This window comes from Dermacentor silvarum, chromosome 11 (assembly GCF_013339745.2).
Source record: "Dermacentor silvarum isolate Dsil-2018 chromosome 11, BIME_Dsil_1.4, whole genome shotgun sequence".
NCBI classification, from domain to species: Eukaryota; Metazoa; Arthropoda; class Arachnida; order Ixodida; family Ixodidae; genus Dermacentor; species Dermacentor silvarum.
This window is the reverse complement of record NC_051164.1, coordinates 18,892,042-18,919,350: the sequence shown is the minus strand read 5'-3', so window position 1 is coordinate 18,919,350 and position 27,309 is coordinate 18,892,042. Positions and strand designations below refer to the sequence as shown.

The 27,309-nt window shown below is 47.5% G+C and overlaps 1 protein-coding gene across 1 annotated transcript; it reads right to left on the bottom strand.

The window, feature by feature from the left end:
• On the bottom strand, positions 1 to 26,906 carry LOC119433011 (receptor-type tyrosine-protein phosphatase epsilon-like). The gene is made up of 8 exons (XM_037700166.2): positions 26,688 to 26,906; positions 21,254 to 21,330; positions 18,659 to 18,855; positions 8,902 to 8,989; positions 5,024 to 5,094; positions 4,511 to 4,547; positions 4,340 to 4,431; positions 1 to 111 (listed from the first exon to the last, which is right to left on the bottom strand). Exons 1-8 carry the CDS (start codon positions 26,726 to 26,728, stop codon positions 1 to 3), a joined length of 714 nt encoding a protein of 237 aa, XP_037556094.2. The 5' UTR covers positions 26,729 to 26,906.
• Positions 26,907 to 27,309: the final 403 nt, after the last annotated feature.

Here is a 27,309-nt window from a genome sequence, read left to right as displayed (position 1 = left end):
TCACCACTGATATTCGAGTTCCCGCACTGCAAAGTCAGCCTTGAGTTCAGTCTTCTTCAGGGTCACCGTAATACTTCCGTATTTTCCCTGTGATTCTGGCCAGTACACCGCCTGAAACGGTCACCTTACTATAGTTGCTGCAGTACTTGTTTCTAACTTGGCGGCGTTTATAAACTGTACCTTTACAAGGTACTCAAACTACTCTGCCATAGCGAAGCCTTTTCTACCTCCCATCAAAACGTACCAGATGACTTTATGCTTAGTAGTAAAAAAATTGTCGCAGTTTCACCCGAAAGGCGAAGCATCAATTGTGATAGCAAATTAGTAGAGTGCTATACGGAGTAAGGATAGTAGTTTTATCAGCTGTATAAACTTGGACATGCAGCAGCACAAGCAACGCGCAGAACTGTTGTCGACGCCGTCGGCGTTTTGCCCGCGTTCGCACAGAACGCGCGCGGCGTTGGTGACTGTTGCCGGTGCCTCTGGGGCCGGCTCGGAGGTTTTCGACGGGATGAGAATGGGGCATTCGTCGAGCAGCGTCGGGAATCTTACCCACCTTCTCGCCTCGCAACGTTTTAGGGGCGAAGCTCCTTATAGCGGCACCCGTTCGTCCCCGTCGTCGTCGTCGTAGTAGTAGTGTGTAACTAGTCTGAGAAAAATGAGAAAAAAAAATTCCGAAGTTGTGTCCGTAGCGCGGAATCGAACCAGGGACCCCTCGCTTCCGAGCGCGCGGCGTTAGCCCACTACGCCACGAAGCGGACATGGACACACGCACCACGATGGCAATAAATACCCAACATTAACGAAAGGCCGCGTTTCTAGCGCGTTTCTAACGCGTTTGTGCTAGCGCGTTACGGCCCGTGTAAGAAGCTGGTGTAAGACGCTGTGGCCTCTCCGCCTTACCTTCAACGCGTTTCGAACGCGCTGCCCAAAGCGGTGGCAAGTCAAGTTCAAGTCGAGGAGCGTTTATGAATACGGGGGGTATACTCTCTCGGCAGTCATGTGATGGCGTCGGCAAACGCGGTGCACGTTCCGGCATGTGTAAATGGCTGCGTAAGACGCTGTGGCCGCTCCCCCTTACTAGAGAGTACTGCACGTTTCTAACGCGTTTGTGCTAGCGTCCCCTTAAGCGGGAGATCCGATGATTCCCTCCGGAGCTTCGCCCACTCATCATCATTCACCCCGTGGATATGTTGTGAATTTTTTATATAAATACGCATTTGGTGGCGCAGCTAGACGTCGCCTCCCATCCATCCCTCCCTCCCTCTATCCCTTCCCCCACGGCCTTTTGGGCGACGGAAGAAGTCGCGTTTGCTCTCTATATACGGAAAGGAGGAAAGAGACGCTTAATTCTGCAGCCCTTCAGGGAGCACGGCGCAGAACGCGCGTTTGCCCTCCGATGTGCGTTCGCTCCCTGTGAAAGCGCGCGTCCCTCGCGCTCTTTCACTCGCACATACAGCATCCGGAGCGCGGCGACGATATCATCGCCGTTGACGTCATACGGAACCTCACGGCGACGGCGACGCCGACGGCAGAAATCCGCTTTGCAGTGTCCATATAATTGCTATCGGAATAAAATAAGGCGCATGTAGTTCACCATTTACCGCAAGCACTGTGCTTAGCTTTACTCCGTTCCAGACATCAGGTGCGACGCTGTGGAAGCTACGCAAGAAGTTCGGCAACGAAAATTTATCATTCCGCGCGTTCCGTCAATACTTCGCATCGCGCCAAGGGTGTGTGCTTGCAGGAGCATACACGTGAGACTGCCTGTGATGGGCTGCAAATAAAACATTCGCGCCGAAACTCCTCCGGGAGTTGTCTAAATATGTGTGAGCATTGTGCCACTCGCTCATCTCTATGCAGCCCGGTCTCATTATCAATGTTATTATACTTAATCCGACCAGTAAAAACCCTTATAAACCCTTATGGGTTGTTATCGACTTTATTGGACTAGATCCGACCCTTATCAACCCTTATCGGTTGTTATCAACCTTATCGGACTCGATCCTAGCCTCATCAACACTTATCAGCCACTAGCAACCTTATCGCAATCGATCCGATCGTTACCAACCCTTATCTGCCCTTATTAATCTTATCGGACATGACCTGACCATTATCAACTCTTATCGGTCCTTATCAACCTTACTGAACTTGATCCGACCCTTATCAATTCTTATCGGTGCTTTTTAAGCGTTATATGAATTGCTCCGACCATTATAAGCCCTTATCTCTCTTTAGCACCTTATCCACCCGTGTTGAACCCTTATCAATCGTGATTTTATAAGTGCTTCAATGCATAAAACAGCGTTTTCCTCAAAAAGTTAACTGGAACGCCCATGAATTTCGTCGGACACTGAAAATTAATATCTCGAAACTGGTTCAGTCCTAAGAATTCGTTCCAAGAGGATACGCCTTGCAAACTCAGCGGCTATAATCCGTAGATTAATTGAAACATATGCCGTAAAATAGTTAATTAAAAAGTTAATTAGCGTAATTATGTCAATTATTCAATTAGGCGTTTTGATTTCTCGTGGAAGTAATGGCCGCCTCATCGAGTAGTTTAGATCAAGGATTATAATTGTGCTATCTGCCGCAGGTAATTTTTAAAAAATTTGGTGCAACTAAAATGAAACACTATGTAGATCTACCCTTGACTTTGGCTTAGCCAGACGACGTCTCACAATATGCTATAAAGGCCGCTATATAAAAGAAAGTTGACTTTAGCTGCTCCTTTCCGGGAAAAAATCTCAACCTAATTCCAATTTATGCGGTGTGTGCACTAATAGCGCTCATAAGGACCTGCTATAAAGGAAAGAGAATATGGTTCCTCCAGAAGCTTCCATAGATGACCGCCGTGCAGTCACCTATATGAAATATTATTGGCGGATTCACGTTTCACCTGAGCACGTCCACTAGCTGATTGATGACAATTACGAAAAGAGGCATGATATTAATTTCAGGCCGTGTTTCATTAGCATCCGTGTGTGTCGGACCTAAACAAAATGAAATGATGAAAGGTGAGGGATAGCCGGTCCAATAAACAAACAAAAAAGTTGTAGGATATTTTTGAATAGTGACAGCTGGGCCCAGCAAACAAACAATAAAGACTGTGGAATATTTTATATATTTTGTATATACTCTATGTGAGATTTGACAGTTAATTACAGAAATGATTACAGGTTGTCCAAGAGCATACTCATTCAGCCCGCAAAATCTTAGATGAACATATCCAGCAGTTTTTACAATAGAAGGCTAAAATCAAAGTGACCCACTTTACCTACTATTGTCGTAAGTTATACACTGCATATCGACATGGTGGTCCCTGCGATCAGAGGATCTTCGAGCTCTCAGTTCGACTCGCAATGCCCTGAGACTTGTTGATTGGGTGGACGTGCTCTTGCCCTTTTCATTGCTACGTAAAGCTCCAATATGACGGTGCACCATGGCATGTCTTCTTTAAAAAGCATATAAAGGAAAAATAAGACAGACTAGCTAAATATTCTACGAGACGCAGCAGTTTAAAACTACAAATATGGTCATTTGTTGGTGCGTTCATGTATTTGACTGGTTCTGCTGTTATACGAATAAATGGGCTACAAGACTACAGCAATCGTCATATGAATCAGCAAGATACAAATGGAAATTGCTACACAAAAACGATAAACTCAGGTTAAGGCTATACATGGTGCAGAGTATCATTGCTATAGCACTCGCACGGGCACTCTAGGCACGCTCGGAGCGTCGCCGTCACCGTGATGTACCGTGTTCAACGACGTGCTCGCGGCCGGCATGCCAAGTGCTTGACGTCACGTGATTTGCTGCGAGTGTGCTCACGCAAGATATAGGTATGCGTGCGACTGTCATCTAATGGTTAGAGCACTGGGCTGCTTTACCAGAGGACAGAGGTTCAACCGCACTTTGGGGAAAGTGACTGAATTCTTCTTTAAGCTTGAGCTATAATTCGGCATGAGAGCAGCACCCGGCACTCACGGTCACCCCTGCTTTTGATTAACTAGCTATCTTATTGAATGTTTACTTCGTCACGCGCAGCATTAAGATGCTGTACACGGCAATTTTTCAGATGTATTCTTGTACTGTCTAGCGCCATCATTCGACAAATGATGGCGCTTTATACACCCACTCTTGACAAATGCCTGATACTAAGGCCAGCAGCATGTACCAGATAAATAAATAAATAAATAAATAAATAAATAAATAAATAAATAAATAAATAAATAAATAAATAAATAAATAAATAAATAAATAAATAAATAAATAAATAAATAAATAAATAAATAAATAAATAAATAAATAAATAAATAAATAGAACTCGACGAACCTCCTCCTTGGGTTCGGACAGTGCGACCACCTTAACAATATTTTCCTGCCAGACCATTTGCCAGAAGTCGGAAGTGGTTGTGCGGGCAGGACCTGAAACAAAACATTTATTTCTTCCACAAGAAAAATGATGGATGCTGCAACTTGAGAACGACAACTCGGAATAACTCACTTTGTGCTGCGATGTATCTTCGCGGATTTCTGAAACCCTAGAGAAAAAGTGAAGGAGAGGGATTCACCACAACGAACATCCTGCGCTGCCTGCGCACTGCACACCTACAGGCTTAGCAAGCCAACAATATAGTATCCGGCGTACTAACGGAGACTATAACCATTTTATGCGCGAGATCGCAGAGAGAACAGATGAACGGGGTGGCCTAAATGTTTTTGTTTATGGCTGATGTGCCTGCACACAATAGCAACCATGAGCCCCCATCTGAGGGGAATCCTGCAGAAACCACAAAGCAACCAATTTTCTCTTACAACACTGAAATATTTCTGCCCTTACTGTGAAAACCATAAAAATTTCTTTGCGCGAGAACAGTACTGAGAGAAGAAGCACAAAAAACAGATGCATAAATATTTTACCTTAGTAAGCTAAACACAATGTTTTTTTTGCATTATATTGTTATGATTACTACTACTTTAAAGAAGCTGGCAACGTACATGGAGAAGTATGTCTCACCGGTATGTAGCTTGCATTGATGTAGTCCACGATGTCGTCATCGCTCGTAAGCACAACTCTCGAGTGGTCGTCTGAACAGAGGAAAGAAAATGATGAAACTATTAACGTTTGTACGCTGAGAGGTAGCATGAAAGTTCTAGTTTTTCAGAGCGGACACAACCGTATCTGGTCATAAATTCCAACATTTGGGAGGATTCTAGAGATTGAATTACGCACAGTCGACCACAAAATTTACGGCGCGTCGGACTTGTGAAAAAAAAAAGACCCAAATTACCACAAGGCTGGGTACACAGCCTGCAATTCAAAGTTGAAATCTATAATAGTTACTGCCACATACACAGACATACAAAAAATTAGAAGCCAGACGCCTCAACAGAGCATAAATTCACATTCGTCGTGCAATCCACGTGGCGTAAATTTTTGTGGCCGGCTACGCTACGTTTGCAAAGGTAAATGCAGCGCAATATTTTCTTTCCGAGAACACTTCGAGAAAGAGAGAGAAAACTTTATTGTGTGCATGATGGGGTCAGGGCGTGGCGGGGGTTGGGAGACTAACCCCGAGTCCTCCACTTCCACATACGGCGGCCAGTCCTTGCTTTCTGGCGGCGTCTTCGGCCATCCGGACGGCCCGAGCTGCTCTTCTGGGTCCAAGCTGAGCAGCATAGTCTCCCACTGCTCGGCCGTAGTTATGATGCGTGTTGCGTTAGTGCGGTGGGTGTTGGTGGGTGAAGCTTTGGGGCATGCCCAGATGATGTGATCGAGGTCAGCGCGGGCCTCGTAGGCTTTGCAGGGTGGGAATATGCATCGGGGTAAATGCGGTGGTATAGCGCGGGATTTGGGAAAGTTCGCGTCTGAAGTAGCTGCCAATTGGTGGATTAAGATTTATTCAGTGTTTAGTGTGCTGGGGGAGGGGGGGGGGTTAGGTTGCCTTCAGGGGGGGGGGGGGGGGGGAGTGCCGGACCAGTATCCTCTGTGCTTGGGGTGCTATCAGTCCTCTTGTGTAGTTGCGAATGACCGTTTTGGAATCGCTGATGATGCAGTGTACATTGCTAGAGACGTAGGCCTTCTTCGTCTCCTTCATCGGGTTGAATGGTGAGCATTGATGCGGCCGTGGCGAGGCGGTACTGCGAGCCCGCGACTACGGCGACCGCCATGGAGTTCTGATGGGGTATTCCGTGGTGTCCACGTAGGCTACGTCTGCGGCTTGGTCGTAGCGCTTTTGTAGCTTTTAGCTCTATCTGCACGTCGCTCGCGGGATAAATAACTGAGCACGAATGTTCGGAGGGACGGGTAGTTTTGGTTCGAATTGGGTGGTGTAGGTTATGCCTAGGGTGATACAGAATGTGCCTTCCCGTGGTGGAGTTGGCGAGTCGTTCGTATTGGGTAATAAGCTGAGCTTCAGTAAGCTCGTCTATGGTGTTGTGAATGCCAAGGGCGTCCAGTGTCTCGTTAGAGGTGGAAATGGGAAGATGTAGGGCTTGCTTATAGGCCCTCTTGATCATGGATCTTGTCAGTCGCACTGAGGCGAAGGCACGGGGCGACATAGGTGATCCTGCTCAGGGCGTAGGTGGTTACCAGATGAATCAGGCTGTTTTATTTCATGCCGTGATGTCGATTTGCGATGCGTGCTATGAGGCGAGTGGTTTGGTGTACATGACTATCTAATTGCTTGAGCATCTCCGTGTTTCTGCCGTTTTGTTGGATGCGTAAGCCAAGGATACGGATGCTAGGCACTGTAGGTATGAGTTGCTGATGCACGTGGAGTTGTATCACGGGGGATGAGGGTCTGGGCGTCGACCTCCCCACGTAGGCTTGTATAGAAGGAGCTCCGATTTCTGTGGGGAGCAACCAAGGCCGCGTGGTTCTACGTATGCAACAACCTCGTTGATGGCTGGCGGCAACGTGTCTTGGATCTTGAACACAGCGCCGTGTTGTCGATTTTCCTTCCTTTTGTCCGTGTCTTGTTTGCGCTGTTACGATCCCTACAATGAATGTCGCTATTCATCTTGAAACTGCAGCGCGCACACAAGAAACGAGGACATTAGGCAAAGGTGCCTGTCTGTTACCTTTGCCTTATGCGAGAAGTAATTGGTAGTTTGGTTTGCATGATAGAACCATTACTTCTGACTCCACTTTTACAATGCACGAAACAATAACAAAACTTCAATTGGTTACTGAAAAATTAAAAATAATCAAAGGTTGAAAAAGATACGCAGAAAAATATGTTAAGGTAACCGTAGTGCACATACTGTACTGGTATCGTGTGCGTCTCTTTGCCTGTCTTTGTATGTCTAACGCTTATGCTATTTAGTATTTTGTCAACAATCCGTAATTGTAATCTTATTTTCATTGCTTTAGTTTCCCAAATTAATATCAGAGGCATGCGGAAAACTATATTTAAGGCAACACAGAAGTCTTTGACCCAGGTTTATTGCCTGTTTTCGCTACAGGATAGGAAATATTTGCATCGCTGGACAAATGTTACCCCGTGAACTGCGCATGCCTACCCAAAGCAGGGGCAAAAAATGAGAATTTATCGTAAAATATCGAGTCTTTATTATATACCTTGTTTCTGACGCGGGCGCCGAACTTTATAACGTAAGTTTGTCACTATGTCAGCCTGTAGGTCTACAAGATGTTCCAGCTAGCCATTTTACGACCACCGAAAACCTGTCAACGAGCGGTCGTTGGTAAGCACTGAAATGTAAACGGCGGCGCTCCGCTGTAGTTTAGTAAATTGTCTGGTATTGCAACCATATCATTACAATCAATTGATAATATGCATTCCTAGAATGTCACTTTTTATAAAAAATCGGCCAACCTTCCTATTGCCATGAAAGAATGTTAAGTAAGCATGTGGCTTAGCGCTCAGCCATTGCTGTTCTCACGCTTCTTAAGCAACCATTCGGCTTGTACCATGTCTGACCGTTTGACACTGCTGATCAGTGGCTTAATTACCTAATGCCACAATTTATTGCTAGTGTAATATCGCAGCAGATGGGGTAAAGTCTGCCTACAAATGGCTAGTGCACAAGTGGAGGAATTACCCACACTTCCGACGGCCTGCCAGGTTTGCCCATCTCCTACCGCTTGATGTTGTGGCGAATAGCGTATTACCACGCAACGCAGCTGGTAGTGCAAGCTTTAAGACAGCGGAATACCCCAGGTGACGTTACACGTGAGAGGACGCCACTGAAACTTCTCGTGGCTGATACTGACTTGCAGACATACTTCTAAAGATGTATAAATGTAGATCAGCAGAAAGTATAAATAGTACCGCGGTCTCATTTGTTCGTTAGAAGCAGGCATACACCTGAGGAGCTGCGCAAAATATTGACTTCAGAACTGGACTTCACCGAACACCCGATCTCACTGAACCTCAATGTGACGCATGACCTATTGGTCAGCATCGTTGACCTCTGTCACGAAATTTATATCAGTCGCCAACCTCACCTCACTATATGAGGTTGAGGTAATTGAGGTCGACCTCATCAGGCGGGCATTTCGTGAGGTGGCCCACCTGTGGTCCTGTCTGCTCTATTCGGAGGCGTGCCGAGACATAAGGGTATGCACTGTTGCTCGCCGGCACAGCTTCGTGGCCTGGAAGTGGTTCACTGCAATAATTTGCGCTTCAAGAACTGTCCGCCGCTGACTGAAATAGATTACGCATGTAAGGCATATTATTTAAACATTTGGCGTTAATGTCAATGACCAGAAGTTTGGTGGGGTAATCAGGGATGGGTCCGAGCTAAATGTGACTTAAAACTCTTGTTGTTACTGAGGGCCGTATAAAATAGGGTAGCTACATCGGTACGGCTTGTTATAGGTGCACGACCTTAGAGTATAACGTTCCCCTCAATGGCGGTCAAAATTCTTACATGGCAGGATGTTTCCGTCGCGATTCCTTGGCCTGTTGTCAGGTTTTTCCGCAACGGTTGTCGGGTGCAGCCTCCCATTCCTCAGCGTCTGTAGGAAGCAAGATTGTTTTTAAGAAACTAAAGCAAGAACAGTGCATATAATCAAAACGCTTATTAATTCGTAGTCTAACTGAGCATTCGCCATGTGTAACACGTTACACTGATTATGAAATCTGCTGGACATGAACATCGAGCTATCATATGTACATCATTTATAAATAACTACACACTTAATCAGTGCGTCATAATATACTTCGTGAGCATATTTCCGGTAAAGGCTAGCCTAGACGTTTTCCGGAGTCTAAGTTCCTGCATGAATCGAACGATTATATCATGTGTTGCAATATTAACTAACGCCTTATACTTGCAAGTGCAACTTACTTGGTAGTGCAACGCACGCGTAGTTATACTTGTTAGTGCAACGCACGCGTAATGCGGAGGTTGCGCGTTCGGCTCCCGCCGGCGACAAGTTATCTTTTCGTCCACTTTCATTTCCCCTTTCTTCATTATTTTCTATATTCCAATTTCAACTACACTTAATTTCCCCGATGCTTTCATTGGCTTCGTTGTCTGTTGGCTTTATGTGGTTATGACTAATAAAAAAATCGAGCCCCTCGGTTCCCATTCTTATTTTCGTATTTCATTACGCGGGTCTCGAATCTGGCAGCCTTGATATCATTAGGTAGCATGCGAGGGTTTATTAGCCACGTGCCTGCTCTCCCAAGATCACGTGTATCGTGACGCCATCGGGCTAAAAAGGATGTTCCACATCCGCCCACCATGGTTCTGAGTGGCGCTGGCTAACACTCCTAGGGCTAGATCTAGTAAAACATAAAATACCCAAGTTAGTGGACGAATTGATGGCCGTCGCTGTAGCACAATTGGTAGTGTAACGCACGCGTAATACGGAGGTTGCGGGTTCGGCTCCCGCCGGCGACAAGTTATCTTTTCGTCCACTTTCATTTCCCTTTTCTTCATTATTTTCTATATTCCAATTTGAACTACACTTAATTTCCCCGATGCTTTCCTTGGCTTCGTTGTATGTTGGCTTTATGTGGTTATGACTAATAAAAAATCGAGCCCCTCGGTTCCCATTGTTCTTATACTTGCATAGTCATTATAAATGCTAGTCGTCCAGTAGTCGGTGTCTGAGTTTGTCTTTGTGTTTCTTTTTTTAACGTGTTATCACTGCCACGGCCACTGGATAAAAAAAGGCACCTTTTCTTTTTTATCCAGCGGCCGTGTCACTGCTATCAAGCTGTTCCTCGGCGCAAGACGTGTCGACAGTAACGAAAAATCTTCAAACATTGCCGTTAATCCTGTAGCCACGGAGGCGTATCCGATCAGATCGTGCGCGCGTCGCCAATACCGTATTTATTCTTATATAGGTCGACCTTTTTTTTTCATGAAATGTTACCCATAATTAGCTATCGTTCGTGACCAAAGAATCTCGACCTATATTCGCGATCAAAGCTAGCAAAAGTACCGAGCTTATGGAGTTCCAATGTGGAACAGGGCCGGAGCCGCGGGCTTCGTATTCGCCGAGTACGGGAGCGCTCACCGACATAAAGCCCAGCGACCAGTACTCGAGCGCTCCCTGAGACTAAGCCCAAAACCACGTCAGCCGTGGCGGCACGCGCTCGCCGCGTTCGACGCAACTTTGGGGCATAAACCGCCGTGCAGGCAGGGCCGAAGCGGCGCCTTTCTGCGGAAACACACAAGCCTGTTTCTGGTGAAAGAAACACACTTGTTTATTGGTTGTTTCCCTCTGCGTCGCCCTTTTGCGATCATTTCTACGCGACGGTTCTCATTTGCTGCTGCGCGGCTGCGCGACGATGTCACGTCGGCAGATCTACAGCGCTGACTTCAACCGTCAAGTGGTACTTTTTGCCGATAACTCCAATTGCGCCACTCAGCGCATGTTCCACTTGAATGAAAACCTGACTAAGGGTTGGAGCAAGGAGCGCGACCATCTTTTTTCGTGCAACGGGCGGCGTCGTGCTTTTCGCGGCCCAGCAACCGGGAGGCGTGACGCTCTCGAGAAAGAACTGAGGCTTCATCTGGAAGAGGAGCGTGCAAAGGGTCTTGAGGTGTCCTGCGAGGACATTCAGCCGAAAGCCCGGCAGTTGGAGCAACGAGATGGGATCGGCCTGTCAAAGTTTAAAACGAGTCGTGGCTGGGTTCAAAAGTTCATGCGGCGCAACGGACTCTCCCTTCCGACGAGGGCAACTTTCCTGACAGTTCTGACGAGGATGTAGCTTGTGGCAGCGACGTGCGAGTGGCCGAGCCAAGCTTATTGTAAATAAAGGTGTGTCATATACCAATTTTTCCGTTTGTCAAAAGATATTGCCACGCGCCTTCAAAGGGGGCTAACGACGTTTATTTATGAGCAGCTGGGCTCTGGAGAAAATGGCGGCGAGAGCTAACCATCGAGCGGGGCGGTTAGCACGCGCACTTCGTTCTTCTTGCGCCTCTGCGCTTGCCCTATTCCCACTACTACAGGTGACATTTCCCCCCTTCCTCGGAAAGAGCATCGGCTCGATGCTCAGGAAGTGGTGTGGGAAAGGGAAAACAACAACAACAAACAAACAAAAAAACAACAAAAAAAAAGAAAACACGCTCAGTGAAAGTGCTCGAGCACAGAACACAGTGATAGCTACAGCAGCGTAGCTAGAAACAGTTCTCTACGTCTCTAGAAACAGAGAGGTAAGCGCATGAGGTGCAAATGGGAGCGTAAAAATCACGAACGCGCAACGTAGGGCTTCATGCGTACGACGTGAACGACGTCAGGGCTAGGTGGTTGTCTACGCCGTGTTTGCGCCGCACTGTCTGGAACGACTTCATAGTTCACGTCACTAATGCGGCGCAGCACTTTGTATGGGCCAAAATACCGGCTGAGCAACTTTTCACAAAGGCCACGGCGGCGAACAGGGGTCCACACCAACACTTGGTCTCCGGGACTGTAGCGCACTTGCCGGTGACGGATGTTATAGCGCCGCGCATCTGAGACTTGCTGCTCACCGATGTGCAGCCGCGCGAGCTGGCGAGCCTCCTCAGCGCGCTGAGCAAACTCTTCGGCGTCAGTAGTTAGGTGCTCGGAGTCGTGGCACGGAAGCATAGCGTCCAGCATCGTCTGTACTTCGCGGCCGTAGACGAGGCGAAATGGTGTGAAGCGCGTTGTTTCTTGTACGGCGGTATTATACGCGAAGGTCACATAAGGCAGGATACGATCCCATGTTTTGTGCTGGACGTCGATGTACATAGAGATCATGTCTGTGATGGTCCTGTTTAGTCGCTCCGTAAGGCCGTTGGACTGCGGATGGTAAGCGGTTGTCTTTCGATGCCTGGTGTTGCTTAGTTGAAAAATTTCGTCCATGAGCTGTGCCGTGAACGCCGTTCCTCTGTCTGTGATAACAATGGATGGGGCACCATGGCGCAATACAATGTGACACATGAAGAACTGCGCTACCTCAGAAGCCGTGGCTCGTGGGAGCGCCTCAGTCTCAGCATAGCGGGTTAAATAGTCAGTGGCGACAATCACCCACTTGTTGCCGTCGGTTGATAGAGGAAACGGCCCAAGAATGTCCAAGCCGACTTGGTTGAATGGCTTATGAGGTGGTTCGATGGGTTGCAATAACCCGGCGGGCTTCAGGGGTGGTGACTTTCGCCGCTGACATTCACGACAGCCTTTAACATACTGTTTGACGCTTGCCGACAGCCCGGGCCAGTAATACATCTCGCGCACTCTAGCAAGCGTTCGTGAGGAGCCGAGGTGGCCAGATGTAGGCTCGTCGTGGCAAGTGAAAAGAATATCGTCCCGCAAGTCTTTGGGAACTACTAGGAGGTAGGCTCCGTCATTCGGGCGGGCGTTCTTCTTGTACAGCACATGGTCTCGTAGACAGAAGGACGTCAAGACGCGACGTAGATGGCGTGGTATGGTTGTTTGACGGCCCTCTAAGTGGTCGATTAGAGGTCGAATTTCAGCGTCGTCACGCTGCCATCTGACCAAGTCCGACGTAGTGAGGGCGCCCAGGAAGCCGTCGTCGTCCTCTGACTGTCGACTGACAGATTCGGCGGGAGCACGCGACAACGTGTCGGCGTCTTCGTGCTTGCGGCCAGACTTATAAACTATGGTGACGTCAAATTCCTGTAGCCGCAAGCTCCACCGTGCCAGTCGTCCTGAAGGATCGCGTATGTTCGCCAACCAACATAGAGCATGGTGGTCTGTCACCACTTTGAAGGGGCGGCCGTAGAGATAAGGGCGAAACTTCGTGATCGCCCAGACGACCGCGAGACACTCTTTTTCTGTAGTAGAGTAGTTCGCCTCGGCACGGGCCAGCGAGCGACTAGCATAAGCAATTACTCTTTCAATGCCGTCTTGACGTTGGACGAGTACTGCGCCAAGGCCGATGTTACTGGCGTCAGTATGCACCTCGGTGTCAGCCTCTTTGTCGAAATGTGCCAAGACGGGTGCTGACTGCATGCGTTGTCGTAGGTCAGCGAAGGCCGTCTGTTGCTCATGCGTCCAGGTAAATGGCGTGTCATCCCTGGTAAGGCGAGTCAGGGGTTCCGCAATCCTCGAGAAGTTGTCAATGAAGCGGCGATAATACGCACAGAAGCCCAGGAAGCGTCGGACGGCCTTCTTGTCGGTAGGAGGAGGAAAAGCTGCTACAGCGGCAAGTTTTTCGGGATCGGGTCGAACTCCTTTGCCGCTGACGACGTGTCCAAGAAACTTGAGCTCTTCATAACCGAAGTGACACTTTTCTGGTTTAAGCGTGAGATCAGCCGATCGGAGCGCTTCTAGCACATGCCGCAGGCGATGAAGATGTTGCTCAAATGTTTCAGAAAAGACAACTACGTCGTCAAGATACACAAGGCAAGTCTGCCACTTCAATCCAGCGAGGACAGTATCCATCATTCGCTGGAAAGTAGCTGGGGCTGAACACAAACCGAAAGGGAGCACTCGAAATTCATAAAGGCCGTCGGGAGTCACAAAGGCAGTTTTCTCGCGGTCTCGTTCGTCTACCTCGATCTGCCAGTATCCACTTTTCAAGTCGAGTGACGAAAAGTACTGGGCACGCCGCAGTCGATCTAACGTGTCGTCGATACGTGGCAGTGGGTACACGTCCTTTTTAGTTACGTTGTTGAGCTTCCGGTAGTCGACGCAAAAGCGTAGCGTTCCGTCTTTCTTTTTGACAAGAACGACCGGAGACGACCATGAGCTGTTGGAAGGTTCGATCACGCCGTCTTCAAGCATCTCTTGTACTTGCGTACGAATCGCTTCGCGTTCCTTTGCCGACACGCGGTAGGGCTGCTGGCGTATCGGGCGTGCGTCGTCGCATGGGATGATCCTGTGCCTTGTAACTGAAGTCTGGCGCACCTTAGACGAGCTTGCGAAGCATGCCCTGAATTCAAGCAAGAGCGCGTGCAGTGCTGCCTGTTTGTCTTGAGACAACTCTGAATTAATGTCGACGTTGCCCAGTGCCTTGTCAGCCATCCTCACTGGTTCAGGGGCAAAACATTCAGCAACGTGTTCTATTTCTTCGGCAAACGCTATGGAAGTACCGCGGAAAAGGTGTCGATGCTCGTTACTAAAGTTGGTGACTAGCAACTTAGATCGGCCATCACGAAGCTGTAGCACACTTCTGGCCGCACAAACACCTTGCGTCAGTAGATACGCTAAGTTACTTTCTGCGACCACTCCACCTTCGCGCAATCCACCGCACATCACTTCGACTAGAACACTGGCTCGTGGAGGAAGCGTAACACTTTCGGCGGAAACACGTAGCGCGTCGTCACGTCGTTTGTCAGCGTTTGTGTCGATTGCTTGGTCGGCTGAGAACGTGACTACACCTCCCCGTAAGTCAATAACAGCGCCGTATTCCTGCAGGAAGTCAACTCCAAGAATGACGTCGCGGGAGCATTCTCGTAAGACAAGGCAACTCGCCACGAATGTCGATCCTCGAATCCGAACTCTTGTCGTGCAGGTTCCCAGTGGAGTAACGACGTGACCACCAGCCGTACGAATCTGCGAACCATGCCAAGGTGTAATTACTTTCTTCAGAAACGTCGCCATCTTCCCGCTTAATATAGAATAGTCCGCTCCGGTATCCACTAAAGCGCTAACCGCATAACCGTCAATCACCACAGGTATGTCGAGCGAAAGCCGGTCATTCCGTTCAGCTGCAGTTGATGTCGGTCCGGTACCCTTCGTTACTTGCGTCGATCGGAGGTCTTCAGCGCGTCGTCTGCCAGCGGCCTCGCCCCCAAAGGTCGCTGGAGTTAGTTTTCCCGGCGGGGACTTGGCGACCGTCTGCTCGAATACCGCTGAGGCGATGGTGAAAATCGCCTTGGCGACGGTGAGCGCGACTGCCGCCCGGTTGGCGGTGGCATGCGTTGCTGAGCGAGATAATCTTCAATGTCCCGAGGTCGTTGGCCCAGTCGGGGTGGTGGCGAGTAGGCGGAAAAGCCCCGCAACCCAAGGCGTCGGTATGGGCACTGGCGGTACAAATGATCTGCCTCACCACAGTGGAAGCACAGAGGACGGCGATCCGGAGTGCGCCAAACATCTGACTTCCGAGGGGACATGCGTCGATCGTCGGCGTAATGTACTGGTTGCTCCTGCGGAAGCACAATCGGAGGAGCGGCATGGTGAAACGGTGGAGGCGTGCGTCGTTCCTCGATGTACGGCACCGGTGGGGCTGGTGGAAGTGCAACCGGATGAGCGGCCTGGACAAACAGCGGCGGGGACGAAGCAGGCTGTCTCAACACTTCTGCGTAGGTCGCACGGTGCTGTACAGAAGGTACAGGCGCGGTGTTAGCAAAAGGAAAGTTGGACCGGAGCGCTTGGTTCACTTCATCTTTTACAACACTTGTAATGGAGCTCACCGTGGCTTGTGGCGTGCCATAAACCTTCATTAGTTCTTCGCGCACAACGGTGCGGATGAGTTCGCGAAGGTTGTCATTATTGTTTCCAATGGCCGTCAAAATGTCAGTACTCGCGTTCACTTGCCGATCATAAAAGTTCGAGCGATGCTGAAGCATCTTTTCCATACTTACAGCCTCGGCTAAAAATTCGGCGACAGTCTTGGGAGGATTGCGCACCAGACCAGCGAAGAGTTGCTCTTTCACCCCTCGCATCAGGTGACGCAGCTTCTTGTCCTCGGTCATTCCAGGGTCTGCTCGTCTGAAGAGGCGCGTCATATCTTCGACGAACGCAGTAACGCTTTCGTTGGGAAGCTGGACTCGGGCCTGGATTGCTCGTTCGGCTCGTTCGCGGCGATCGGGACTGGCGTAGGTGTCTAGTAACTGACGACGGAAGTCGCGCCACGACGTCAGTTGCTCCTCACGGTTTTGAAACCATGTACGCGCGCCGTCCTCCAGGCAAAAGTAGACATTCCTACGTTTAGTCGCGTCATCCCATTCGTTGCATTCAGTCTTCCAGTCTCGACGTCTTCGAAGACGTCGCCATGGAACGACTTCGGCACCAGTGGATTTTGAAGCGTATACCGATTCGTCACTGAACGTTCCATACCGGTTGGGGTAGTCTGAAGCACTGCGATGTCTTCAGTATCTTCAGGAGGCAGTCCCCGGATCCTGCGGCTGGTCCGATGGACGGGAGTATCGACTAACACAGGGCTGGTGCTTCCGCTCCCAGGAGGAGTCTTCGGCATGAGTGAGAAGTACCCCGCACCTCCACCACTTTGCCACGCGCCTTCAAAGGGGGCTAACGACGTTTATTTATGAGCAGCTGGGCTCTGGAGAAAATGGCGGCGAGAGCTAACCATCGAGCGGGGCGGTTAGCACGCGCACTTCGTTCTTCTTGCGCCTCTGCGCTTGCCCTATTCCCACTACTACAGGTGACAATATAGGTTCACCTGTATTTGAACAATTTTTAACAGCAGAGATGTTTAAGCCGCGCGTAATGTGTCTGCTGAATTCGAAAATGGGGGCCGATCCTGGCGGTAGTGCTGAAAGGGTCCAAGCGCAATAACGCATACCCCTGTGAACTAGCGAAGCTGAGCCTGGCTACGTCTAGATAAGCATAGTTGGCACTACTTAAGCTTAGTCAGTCATCGATAACCAATCTATACCCAATAAATTGCTAATCCGGAAAATTTCGGAAAATGCTGGGGATGATTTGGTAGTGCTTAGCCTATCCCAAATACGTGGCCAGTACCTTGTGGTAGCCAATCGATAGCCAACGAATAGCTAATCAATAATCGACAAAAATCAATACATTCCGGGAAATGCTGGGGATGACTTCACAGTGTTTAGCCTAGCTCAAATGCGTGACCAATGCCTTGTGATGGGCAATCGATCGCCAATCAATAGCCATCGATAATTGATCAATAATCAGTAAATTACGAAACATGCTCTGGTTGACTTGTAGTGCTTAGCCTAGCCCAAAAGCCAGGACTGGCTAGGTGCCCATCAGCTCCGCTGTCTCTTTAGCGTTGCGCCTCCAGTGTAAGCTACGCTAATTTTTAACGCGATAGCGTTAAATGCCCCGTGTCGCAGAAAATCCGGCGTCGGCGTTGATGTTGCCGTCCGTGGCGGAGAAAATCATCCCCAACCAACCTGACCCCCGACCGCGCAGGCCTTCGCGTGGCGCAAGGTGTTAGTGAACAAACATTGAATTTCTCACAGTGAACTCTATCAGGAAAATGGTAAAGTACGACTTAACCAAAACCTACAGACCTGGTGCTGTCGGATTGTAATTTGAATGTACGAGAAAAGATAATTATGTTACCAGGGAACTCAAACACAAACCCCTTTTCCAGCATTTCCACCAGACCTACAGCTACGCGCTCGGGTAGCTTAATTGCGAAAATGTTATCCAGATGGCGCTCGCATCCTCGGTAGTTCAAATTGGCACTTCGCCTGCCAAATGCGTTTTGGACACACGCGCGCGTCGGGGCAGTAGTAAACAATTAATAAAATAATAAAAAAGGGGCTAGGGCCTTGACATTTGAACATAAGTTGACTTATATTGCCCCTATAAAAACGCCTTCCCAGCAATGCATTTCTGTTTAAAAATGTTGCCGATTTTAAGAGGATCGATGTAAGCTTGATCTTTGTAGGCTGGCTTTCCCAAGTCCTCTGTTGCAGTGAAACCTACTGAAAGAAAAATGCGTCGCGAACGGGGCCCGATAACGCTATCACGTTCCACTCTTAAAGGCGAAGCTTAAGCGTCCTCCAATTTTTTTTATTTCTCAGAGAGCACAATATACAGGGGTCGATCTATATTCGTGCTCGACCTATTTTGGAGTACATATTGTAGTTTTGTAGCTGGTAAAATTGCACGCTAACATACGTCATTACATTGAAATGTATGGCCAGACGCGCAAATAGTGAACAACCTCGGTCCGTTGGATTATATTCGACGGCCGACGACCGTGACTGCCACTATCGTTGCGATATGAATGATTGCTTTCCTGGGCACAAGTTCACCCAATAAAAAGTTAGCTTAATAGCACAAATTTTGGGCAGGGATTTCTCAGCGTTGCTGCAATAGGACAGCCCGGTGCAAGCGTATTGTTCAATGAGGACCATTTGTTACACCGCGTTTTACTGTAGAGTAATTACACCCATCAAGAAAGCGAGGGAAAGATAAGGATAAATGCAAGGCATAAAAATTAACCAGGACTGAGCCCTTGCACTGGGGCAAGGAGAATGGGGAGAAAGAAAATTATCAGAAGGAAAGATTTCCACCTACCGTGTACTCAAGTTCCAGTGTGCCTTCAACAAGAGCTCGCGTCACGTACTCTTGGAAACGCTTGATGGGCACGGGATTCGACGGACGACTAGGGGCTGAGCCTCCGGCAGCGGGAGCTGCTGACTTGCTGTCCGTGGAAATGTACTCGTTCATCTCCGCACGCTGCGTCTTACGATCGATTGCTGACTTCTCAACAACTGAAATGCAGACACGCATTGCAAGACTCACGGTTAGGTTGCCTCTAAGTTATGAAATGAGTGCCGTTTTGAGTTGACTGCTCTAGTAGTTAAAGAGGTACTGGAATTATAGTTTATTGATCATAAACTTGCAGGGAATTACAGATTGAGAAGGAGATACAGGAAGAGGTCCCGATACCCTCTATTAATTGCGAAAAAAGAAAAGAAAAATCGGTTCAGTGGAAATGTGATGGCGCTAAAGTACGCACACTGCAAGAAGATAACCATACAAGCCGACTGCGGGAGTCTTGTAGCTACCTACGTAAAGTATTTTCACGCGAAATCATTGTTCAATATAGCGACCTTTCACAATTTTCGCAGAAATGGTCATCAGGGCCCATGCTTTATGACGTGTCATATCGCTTTCCTTTCCTTCGCGTCTGTTATAGCGTGGTGCGTTCATTTGCCGTTCCCAGTGATAACCGTGCCCGGTGGTGGTGAAAGTAACGTCAGAGCCAATGAAGGCGGGCGGAAAGAACGATAAATGAAATAAAATGTTGCAGAATACGGCCGGGCGATGTCTACATTGAAAAATAATTTACGCCCTAAAATTGAATAAAGGTATAAATCAATCTTTAACTGACACCCTTACCCCCTTTTTGGTGTAATGGTGTCAGCTGTGTAACTATTTACACCCTCATTCACTTTCAAGGGTGAAAAATATTTTACAGTGTGCTGCAGTGCGCCTTCAAGCGTAGGTACCGAAGAATAGCAACCCCGGCAATAAACATATTTTTACAGCTCTATACTTGATGTATCCTTGGATACATCAAGGTTCTCTCTTGCGCAACCTCTCATCCCTCACCAAACAAGGGTGTTGCAGTGGAAATCAGGTGGCGGGTAGTTAAGGTTGAGACACTCGACAAATTAGTTTATTCGGGGTCATAAATATAACGATGAAACACGTGCATATTGCAGGCCGCTTCCAGTGAATATGTCTACCGCAGTGAGTGTGTCGCGAAATGACCCAATGCTGGCACCAAGGAAGAAGGGGAAAAAAAATGAGGCGAGGCCGTGACGTCACCCTTTGTGAAGCCTCCGCGACGCCGGAAGTCGGCCTTACTCCGTCGCCTTGTGGTGGCAGACTCTCCTCTCTGGTTTACATATTTTCCCTCCAGCGAGCAACACCGCCAGGCTGCGCGCACGCCATAGCGATCCGACCAACAAATATAATCGCGGTGTGCCGTCACATAACGTTGCCGAAGTCATGTCGTCCGAGTATTCTGCTCTACCAACTCCCCAAATTGGACCGTGAGGCAAGTTAGTGCAGCAATACGCGGTGTCCAGCACTGCATGCGCGCTCGTTTAACGCTTTTGATTCCTCCAGTCCCGCTTGGTCACAACAGCGGGGAGAGCACGGTCTAGCTGGCACTGCGGCACAAAGCGTAGAGATCTTCATAACAGCACACCAATGAAGCGCACATCACCATAACAAAACCGCCATTCTGCCACGACAACATGGCCACCAAAGCCAAAAAATGTCACGTGACTTCCTCCACACTTTTCTCCTAGCGCATGAAATGGGTCTCCGCAGTTTTTTCCCTTCCTCCGTGGCTACCACAGTGCATGCATACAAATTGTTTATGTTTTTTGGTGATTGTTTTTCAGCGGTCAACCACTATTTCAATATTAAGAGCCGGCGCCAGACGTGCCGTTAACGTATCGGAATTCACTCGAATGTTGCGGCCGATTATACAGCGAGGAAACCTTGCGTAATCAGGTTGCATGCGCGACACGAATAGTGTTGCACATTCTGCACCACACGCGAACACCAGTGATTACGCTGAAAGCTGCGACGAGCCATGTATAAGCAGCCGACTTGCTTGACCCGCAGATCAGTGGCCGGATTCACAATAACGTTCTTACTCTTGAACTGTTCTTAGCATCAGGTGTCAGCCAATCGTGGTATTGGACATATCATTAGCGAAGGCGGGCTGGCCAATGGAAAGCAGCACATACGATCGAAAAGCTTTGTGAATTCGGCCCCAGATTTAGACGAACGACTGCACTCACCGATATAGTCGTGCTTTGAGTGGCACAAGTTCGCTCAATAAAGCGTTAAATTCGCGACTCAAAGTTTGGCTACTGTCTCGTTCTTCACTATTACTACAACGTGATTATAGATTTCTCACCTCCCATTTAGAGCAAGTTGTTTTTTTTTTTTCGTTATTGTTGCAGTTTACCGGTAAGTTGACATTGAACCAAAAATATCATTTCATTGCAAAAATCTGAGGAAAAAAACAAACAAAAAAAAAAAAAACAAAAACACAGAAATTGATTGGGAATGTTGCATGACACAGAAACCACAATTAATTCGTTAAAAAACATACGTATCAACAATCTATCTAAGCAAACGCACATTTAGGCTCTTCCGCGACGCGCTCTTCTAGTACTACCGCAGCAATGTCAGGTGGCCAACGGTGACTTGAGCGCCTCCTGAAAAACAAAAAACAAAATAGAATAAATATAAGACACGGGTTCCGCAAAGATATTTAAATCATAGGCGATACATCATAGCCGAAAATGCACTGTAAATTTTAATGACCATGCTTACTTCAAGAGACATAATTAAGATCGTTGATAAAATGTGATTTCGCACTGCATTAGCTATATTTAGCACTGCCTTAGTCCCATAAAGCAAAAAGTTAAATTTTTTCTACCTCAGTTACATGTATTCCCTAGTTCTGTGGCTTGTACGTCGCCCTCAAATTCTTTATATGCCTAACATGAAACACTGAGAAGGTGCACTTGAAGTTAGGCTTCGAAGTTAGGCCTTGCGCTGATGTATTTAGAGTTGGAACATATGTAAGCTGAAGACGCGTACGTGTTTCGGGCATCATTGTGATTTGCGTAACGCTAGCAAAGAGTGTAGATAAAATGCCAACTGCCATACAACAATTCTGATATCTCTTTTTCTTTACAGCAGAAGCCGACATTTTCTATAACAAATACCTGCTTCAGCTCGCATGGCATTTTAGAACCCATGATATGATCAAAGACATAAAAGTTGGAAAATTTCACGATTTAAGCTAATATGATTAACGCAGAAGAATATGACTGATGGAACAGAAGAACATATGTCCCAAATGAAGACATTGCAATGCCAACCTTGTCAGGTGGCGCTCACATCAAGGAACCAAGAAAGAAGAATAAACATGGCCCAGGGCGCGTGTTTTGGAATCAGTCTTGCAACTTGTCGGTTTTTCTTTTCTTTCGCGCTTTACAGTGGTGACCTTGAAACAGAACAGTAATGACCACATAGCAACCATTGTAGAGAGTCAAGCTCTCGCCTCCACGATATTGACACGTGTACTTGTTTTTATCTTTCTCGGGTGACCGCCTTTCACTGGCTAACAATTGTTAAACGTTATCGCTCAGCGCAGGGCGCGCCCGCATTTATCGGAAGTTTCTCGAATGTTATCGATGGTTCTTTTTGTTGTCTGTTGTGACCGAACCTTGTGTACTGTGATTGCATGCGCGATGTAAATTGTGTAGTACTTTCCAGAAGACACGCGGGCACCAGCCCGCGTGTCTTCTGTCATGTCAGCGAGTCATGTATAAAAGCCGACGTTTTCGACCCGCATCAGATTTTTGACGATCGCCCAATGTGTTCGCTGCTATCATTGTGCTTTGAATGTCACTTTGCCTTTAGGGGCAGAAGTTCGCTCAATAAAGGGTGTTTCGTCAATTGCAGCTTTGTTACTGCGTTCATGACGGTCACTGCAACGTGACATCTGGTGGAGGTGCGACGCTGGCTGACGAAAGAGGTGGTGGAGCAGCAGAAAGCTAGTTTTAGAAGACAGCTGCTGGAATGTTCTACAAGGTGAACTTCATTGAACCTCCACCATCTGGAATCAACTCATTCCGCGTTCCTTCCCTGGATAAAGCTCTGTTTGTCCTTCATTTAGTCGGCGCGAGGAAGCTAGACAAGACATTGCCAGTAGCGACGGACGAAGACAAAGCGAATGAAGGGCAAGCAAGCGACAAAGTACAATGTACTGGTTGCCCGGATGATCTCGTTTTATTCTCGCAACGATGCCCGGATGCTCTCGTTTGAGTGCCCGGATAACAGCTCTGACTTTGTACTCAAGGTCACTTGAAGGTCGCCGACAACGGGAGCTAAAAGCATTTCATGCTTTAAAAAACTGACTCGCCATTCCGGCTCTGCGAATGTGGATTTCCAGCGAAGCTGTTGAAAACCACCAATACAACTGCTGAGGGAGGTATGCAATGCTTTATGGATTTAGATTAATGGTAGCAATGGTAATTTTGACAGCACGCCACCGCCCTAGCGGTGCTGCAACAACGTTGAAATTAGTTGATAGGCTGGTTATTTCATATACGAACGACTAGCGACCGTACCCCCCACGTCGCAAGCTGCCATCGCCGCGGCAGCTTGCGCAACAGTAATATTTACCGGGGGAAACGTATGCGGCGAGCGCTTCATGCTTCGCATTGCTATCACGAGCGTCTTATCATCAATTATGTGGTTCGGATGCTTATTCGAAGCTTGTTCTTTATTGAAACGTGTGCTGTTCTGTATGATGTATGCGGGATTCCAAAGAAGACGCTTCACTTAGCTGAGTGCTTGTAGCCTCTGCATTACGGGGGTATGAGCCATTGCATTGGGCGTTATGAGCTGTAGATGATGATAGTTATCTGTCGAAGTAATGCCACGAAGAATTCCCGGGATCCGAGCGATAGACAACTTCGCTGTAATATCATAACCTTTCCTATCACATGGATGTTAAAAGAACAGCAGACGGGGGTACATGAAACGGTATGTTTCCAAAACTCATGGCAGGATGTTGTCATTATATACAAAATAGCCCACTTCTTTATTTGCTCCGAGATTATTGATAGCTTTCAAAATTCTTATCTACCATCCACGAAAGCTCCTCTTTTCATCTCACAGGACGGGGAGGTTGCTCTGTACTCTTTTGAACAGTTCTGGCATTTCAGCTTAGGATTGAGCATGTAATGTGTTTGCTACGTGGTATTTTACATGTTGCAGGTTTTCAATGGCAAAAACAAGGTCAAACATATGGGCGCCTTTAGACTTACAGAACGGTGACTAAGCAGCAGCCATTATTGAGTAGATTCTCTTTTGCAACTCGCATACAGAGTTTGCAACGGAAATCTTTTAGTGGTTTTTTATTCATTCTGTGATAACAGTATCTGGAAATTATTCAGGAAACACGGACGAAACTTTTTTTACTCAATTCCTCGTCGAAACATCACTGCCTATGCGTGTGACCTCACAAGTTCAAAAGCTTTATTCTCGCATTTGGGTCATTTTTGGCTTCAGATAAGTTCTCAAGACATGCTTTCAGGCTGATCCTTTGGTTCCTTTACAGCGAGGTTGTAGTCCTTCATTAATGAAAGACAGATAGCTATACACACATGCAAATGCTGTCTAAATCAACGAAGTCTTCGACGAGATAGTGTTAGGAAGTGCAGGGCTACATCACCGCCCACATTTGGTTTCTGAGTCTTTTCTGTCTTACTATAATTCTTCTTCTCGCGATAAAATGGGACTTTTTACCACTCATGAAGCATAATGTGCTAATGCTCCTTAATTTAACATTTCTATTTATTGTACCTGCAAGGATAAAATTATCCGCTTGATGGGAAATCTAGTCAATGAAATTATTTGTCGCGACCAAAGTCTTCTCAACTTTGCTTTAGAAAGGCGTCAATTCGAGTAGTGCAGCCAGAGAACGCGCTATTGGAAGAAAGCCGCATAAAGGCTAGGACCGAAATTGAAAGCCGAGGCAAAGAACTGTTTGCAGAAGCTTTCTTCATTAGAATAAGTATAACACTAAGCCAAGCAGCTCTTTTGCAGAGAACACCTCCGGGCAGCATAATGTAGAAATTACAGGATACAGGGTGAAGGGGTGTACTTTTTCTGCCGCCATGATTACTCATATGGAACTACTATAGGATCATGAGGCGCTTGCGTTGATGCCAAGAAACACAAATGGAGAGTAGCTACTCAAGATGCCCAGAATTGTTAATATTTTGGCTCACGTGCAGGTTAGCACTAAGTTGAGAGAATACCAAGTTCTCTTCTCCATATCGACCAAGGCGTTAATCGGCAGACCATTTAAGATGATTTTGCTGAATTTTCCTACTGAAAAGATCCTCAGGATGCCTTGAGCATGGACTCATGTTGAACAAATACGCTTAAATACATGTTTGGCACTCATGCGAGGATGTTCTGAGGACGTCCTAACCTTCTCAAGTGCACGTCCTGAGGATGTCATGAGGATGTTATAGTACTTTTGAGACGGATCAATGTGAATGAGAACGTTACCGGGGCTGTCCGCCTCGTCGTTCTTCAACCGTAAAAGGGCGGGTGGTGTGTGCCGTGATAAATGACGCGTGTTGTAACAAAATACACCAGCACCAAGCCCTCATATCTCTATTCCAATTGGAACCACTGTTTTTTTAGGACAAATGGCGGTAAGTTCGTCGTATCGTAGCTTTGCATTGAAAGGTGTCTGAGGTAACATGGTGACGTGATGCGGGTATGTAACAGCCACCAATGGCTGCCATGCATGTCGGAAGGAAGTAGGTTTGGGCATGTTGTTTATTCATCGTAATCCAAATAACATGGTGCAGTTCAAATAACATGGTGCAGAAAGGACGAGGAACAAGTCGCGACAGGACAAGCGCAGGACAAGCACTTGTTCCTCGTCCTTACTGCACCATGTTATTTGGATTACGATGCATATCTGGTTATCGTTCTTCAGCGGACAACGTTCTGGGTTCCGCACCGACATGGGCACAAGTAACCGCTAAGCTGAAGACATGAGTTCCGATTTTATAATAGTAACAAGTGATTCCATAGGCCAGGGATCTTGAGCGGGCTGAGCTCCGGCAAAAGTAGAGAAAGTCACAAATCTTCAATAACCGCTTCCTTGGTAACTTGAACAAACTCTCGTCAAGAAGGATTACTTTCTGTGCACTCTAAATAACTATAATTAAAGCCGTTTAAAAAGAATGTTGTGGGAGAAAACAATTATGGACCCCATAAACGGGCTCTTCTTGCTTCTTCACGGCAATTTTATTATTTGTACACACAGCTTAAATCTTAGTAAAGATAACCGAGCTTACCAAGTACACGATCGCATACTTTTCGCGGGGTAATGAGTCGCGAGCTATATAAAAAAAATCTGAACCTTGCCTTTATCCAGACTTCTTATTAATCGTATTCAAAAATCACACTGAAACTCCTCCGGGAGTGTCCAAGAATGCGTAAGCATTGTGCCACTTGTTGATATCCACGCAGCCCGGTGTCGTTATCAATGTTATGAAACTTGATCCGACCAGTATAACCGACAGCGCTGCGGCGGCATACACTGGTGCGGACGGCGGCGTAAGGTGAACTGATGACGCAAGCAAACTACTGCAGGTGGCGGCGCCATGTGGGCTGATGATGTTCCGATCATTATAAGCCGTTATCGCTCCTTAGCACCTTATCAATCTCTGCCGCACCATTATGAACCGTGATCAACCGTACACCGGCGGCGGCACGTATTGCGCGGCCGCGCGGGCCTTGTCTTGAAAGAGATCAGTGATGTCGAGTGCTGATAGCTTCGTGTGCGCTTTGTTCTCGCCGCTTAGTTCGCGTTGAAGCGAGAGGCAGCACGAAGGTCAATCAGCTCACTGCTGCGGGCCCTAGCTTGAAAGCGATCGTCTTACGTGACGGACGGACGGACGGAGGTAGGTAGGGTTTCCTCGTTGGGTAGGCGTAGAAATGTTTACGCATTCATAAACACAATGCTTACTTCCGACAGCAGCACAGGATTCCAGTGGTAGCCAGAGCCATAGCAGCGAGGCATAGCAAACTTCCGGCGATGAAGGGCCAGTAAGTGTTGCCCACTCCACTGATGGGTTCCGAAATTCGTGGGTCGCTAGTCAGAACGCTTCCTTCCGACTGCAAAGGAAGTTGGGATGAGATTTCTTAGCGCTATCAACGTCGTCTTCATAAGGTCACTTCATCGATAAGTATTATCTGATGCTTTTATTCAACACTGACGTGAACTACCCAACAAGCTATTACGCGCTGCGGGTACGCATTTAAATAAAAGGCAGACATTTAGTTGCAGTTCTAATAGTGCTGAACTATTAGGTAATATTCCTACGTGAGTCTCACACCCAGTCTACCGAAAGTAAAAACCGCAAGAGCAAACTTATCAAAGGGTTTACATGTCACACTTCAAAGTTGCATTATGGTGCTTGTTTCAGTTTCAGTTTATTATTCTATAGATACAGTGAATGGGTTACGGATAATATACAGACGAGGGTCCCAAAGTTAAAGACTGCAACGGGACCTTCGGTTAACAATAACATTGAAAAAAAAACGTATGAAAGTTAAGCAAGTTATGCAAACCAAACAAAGAACAATCG

Excerpts from the sequence above, each read along its gene's own strand:
- LOC119433011 (XM_037700166.2), bottom strand. The coding sequence starts at position 26,728 with ATGGCTCTGGCTACCACTGGAATCCTGTGCTGCTGTCGGAA. Across the intron at positions 4,548-5,023 it reads TCAATGCAAGCTACATACCG|GGTTTCAGAAATCCGCGAAG; the intron begins GTGAGACATACT and ends CTTTTTCTCTAG. Across the intron at positions 4,432-4,510 it reads AAGATACATCGCAGCACAAA|GTCCTGCCCGCACAACCACT; the intron begins GTGAGTTATTCC and ends GTTTTGTTTCAG.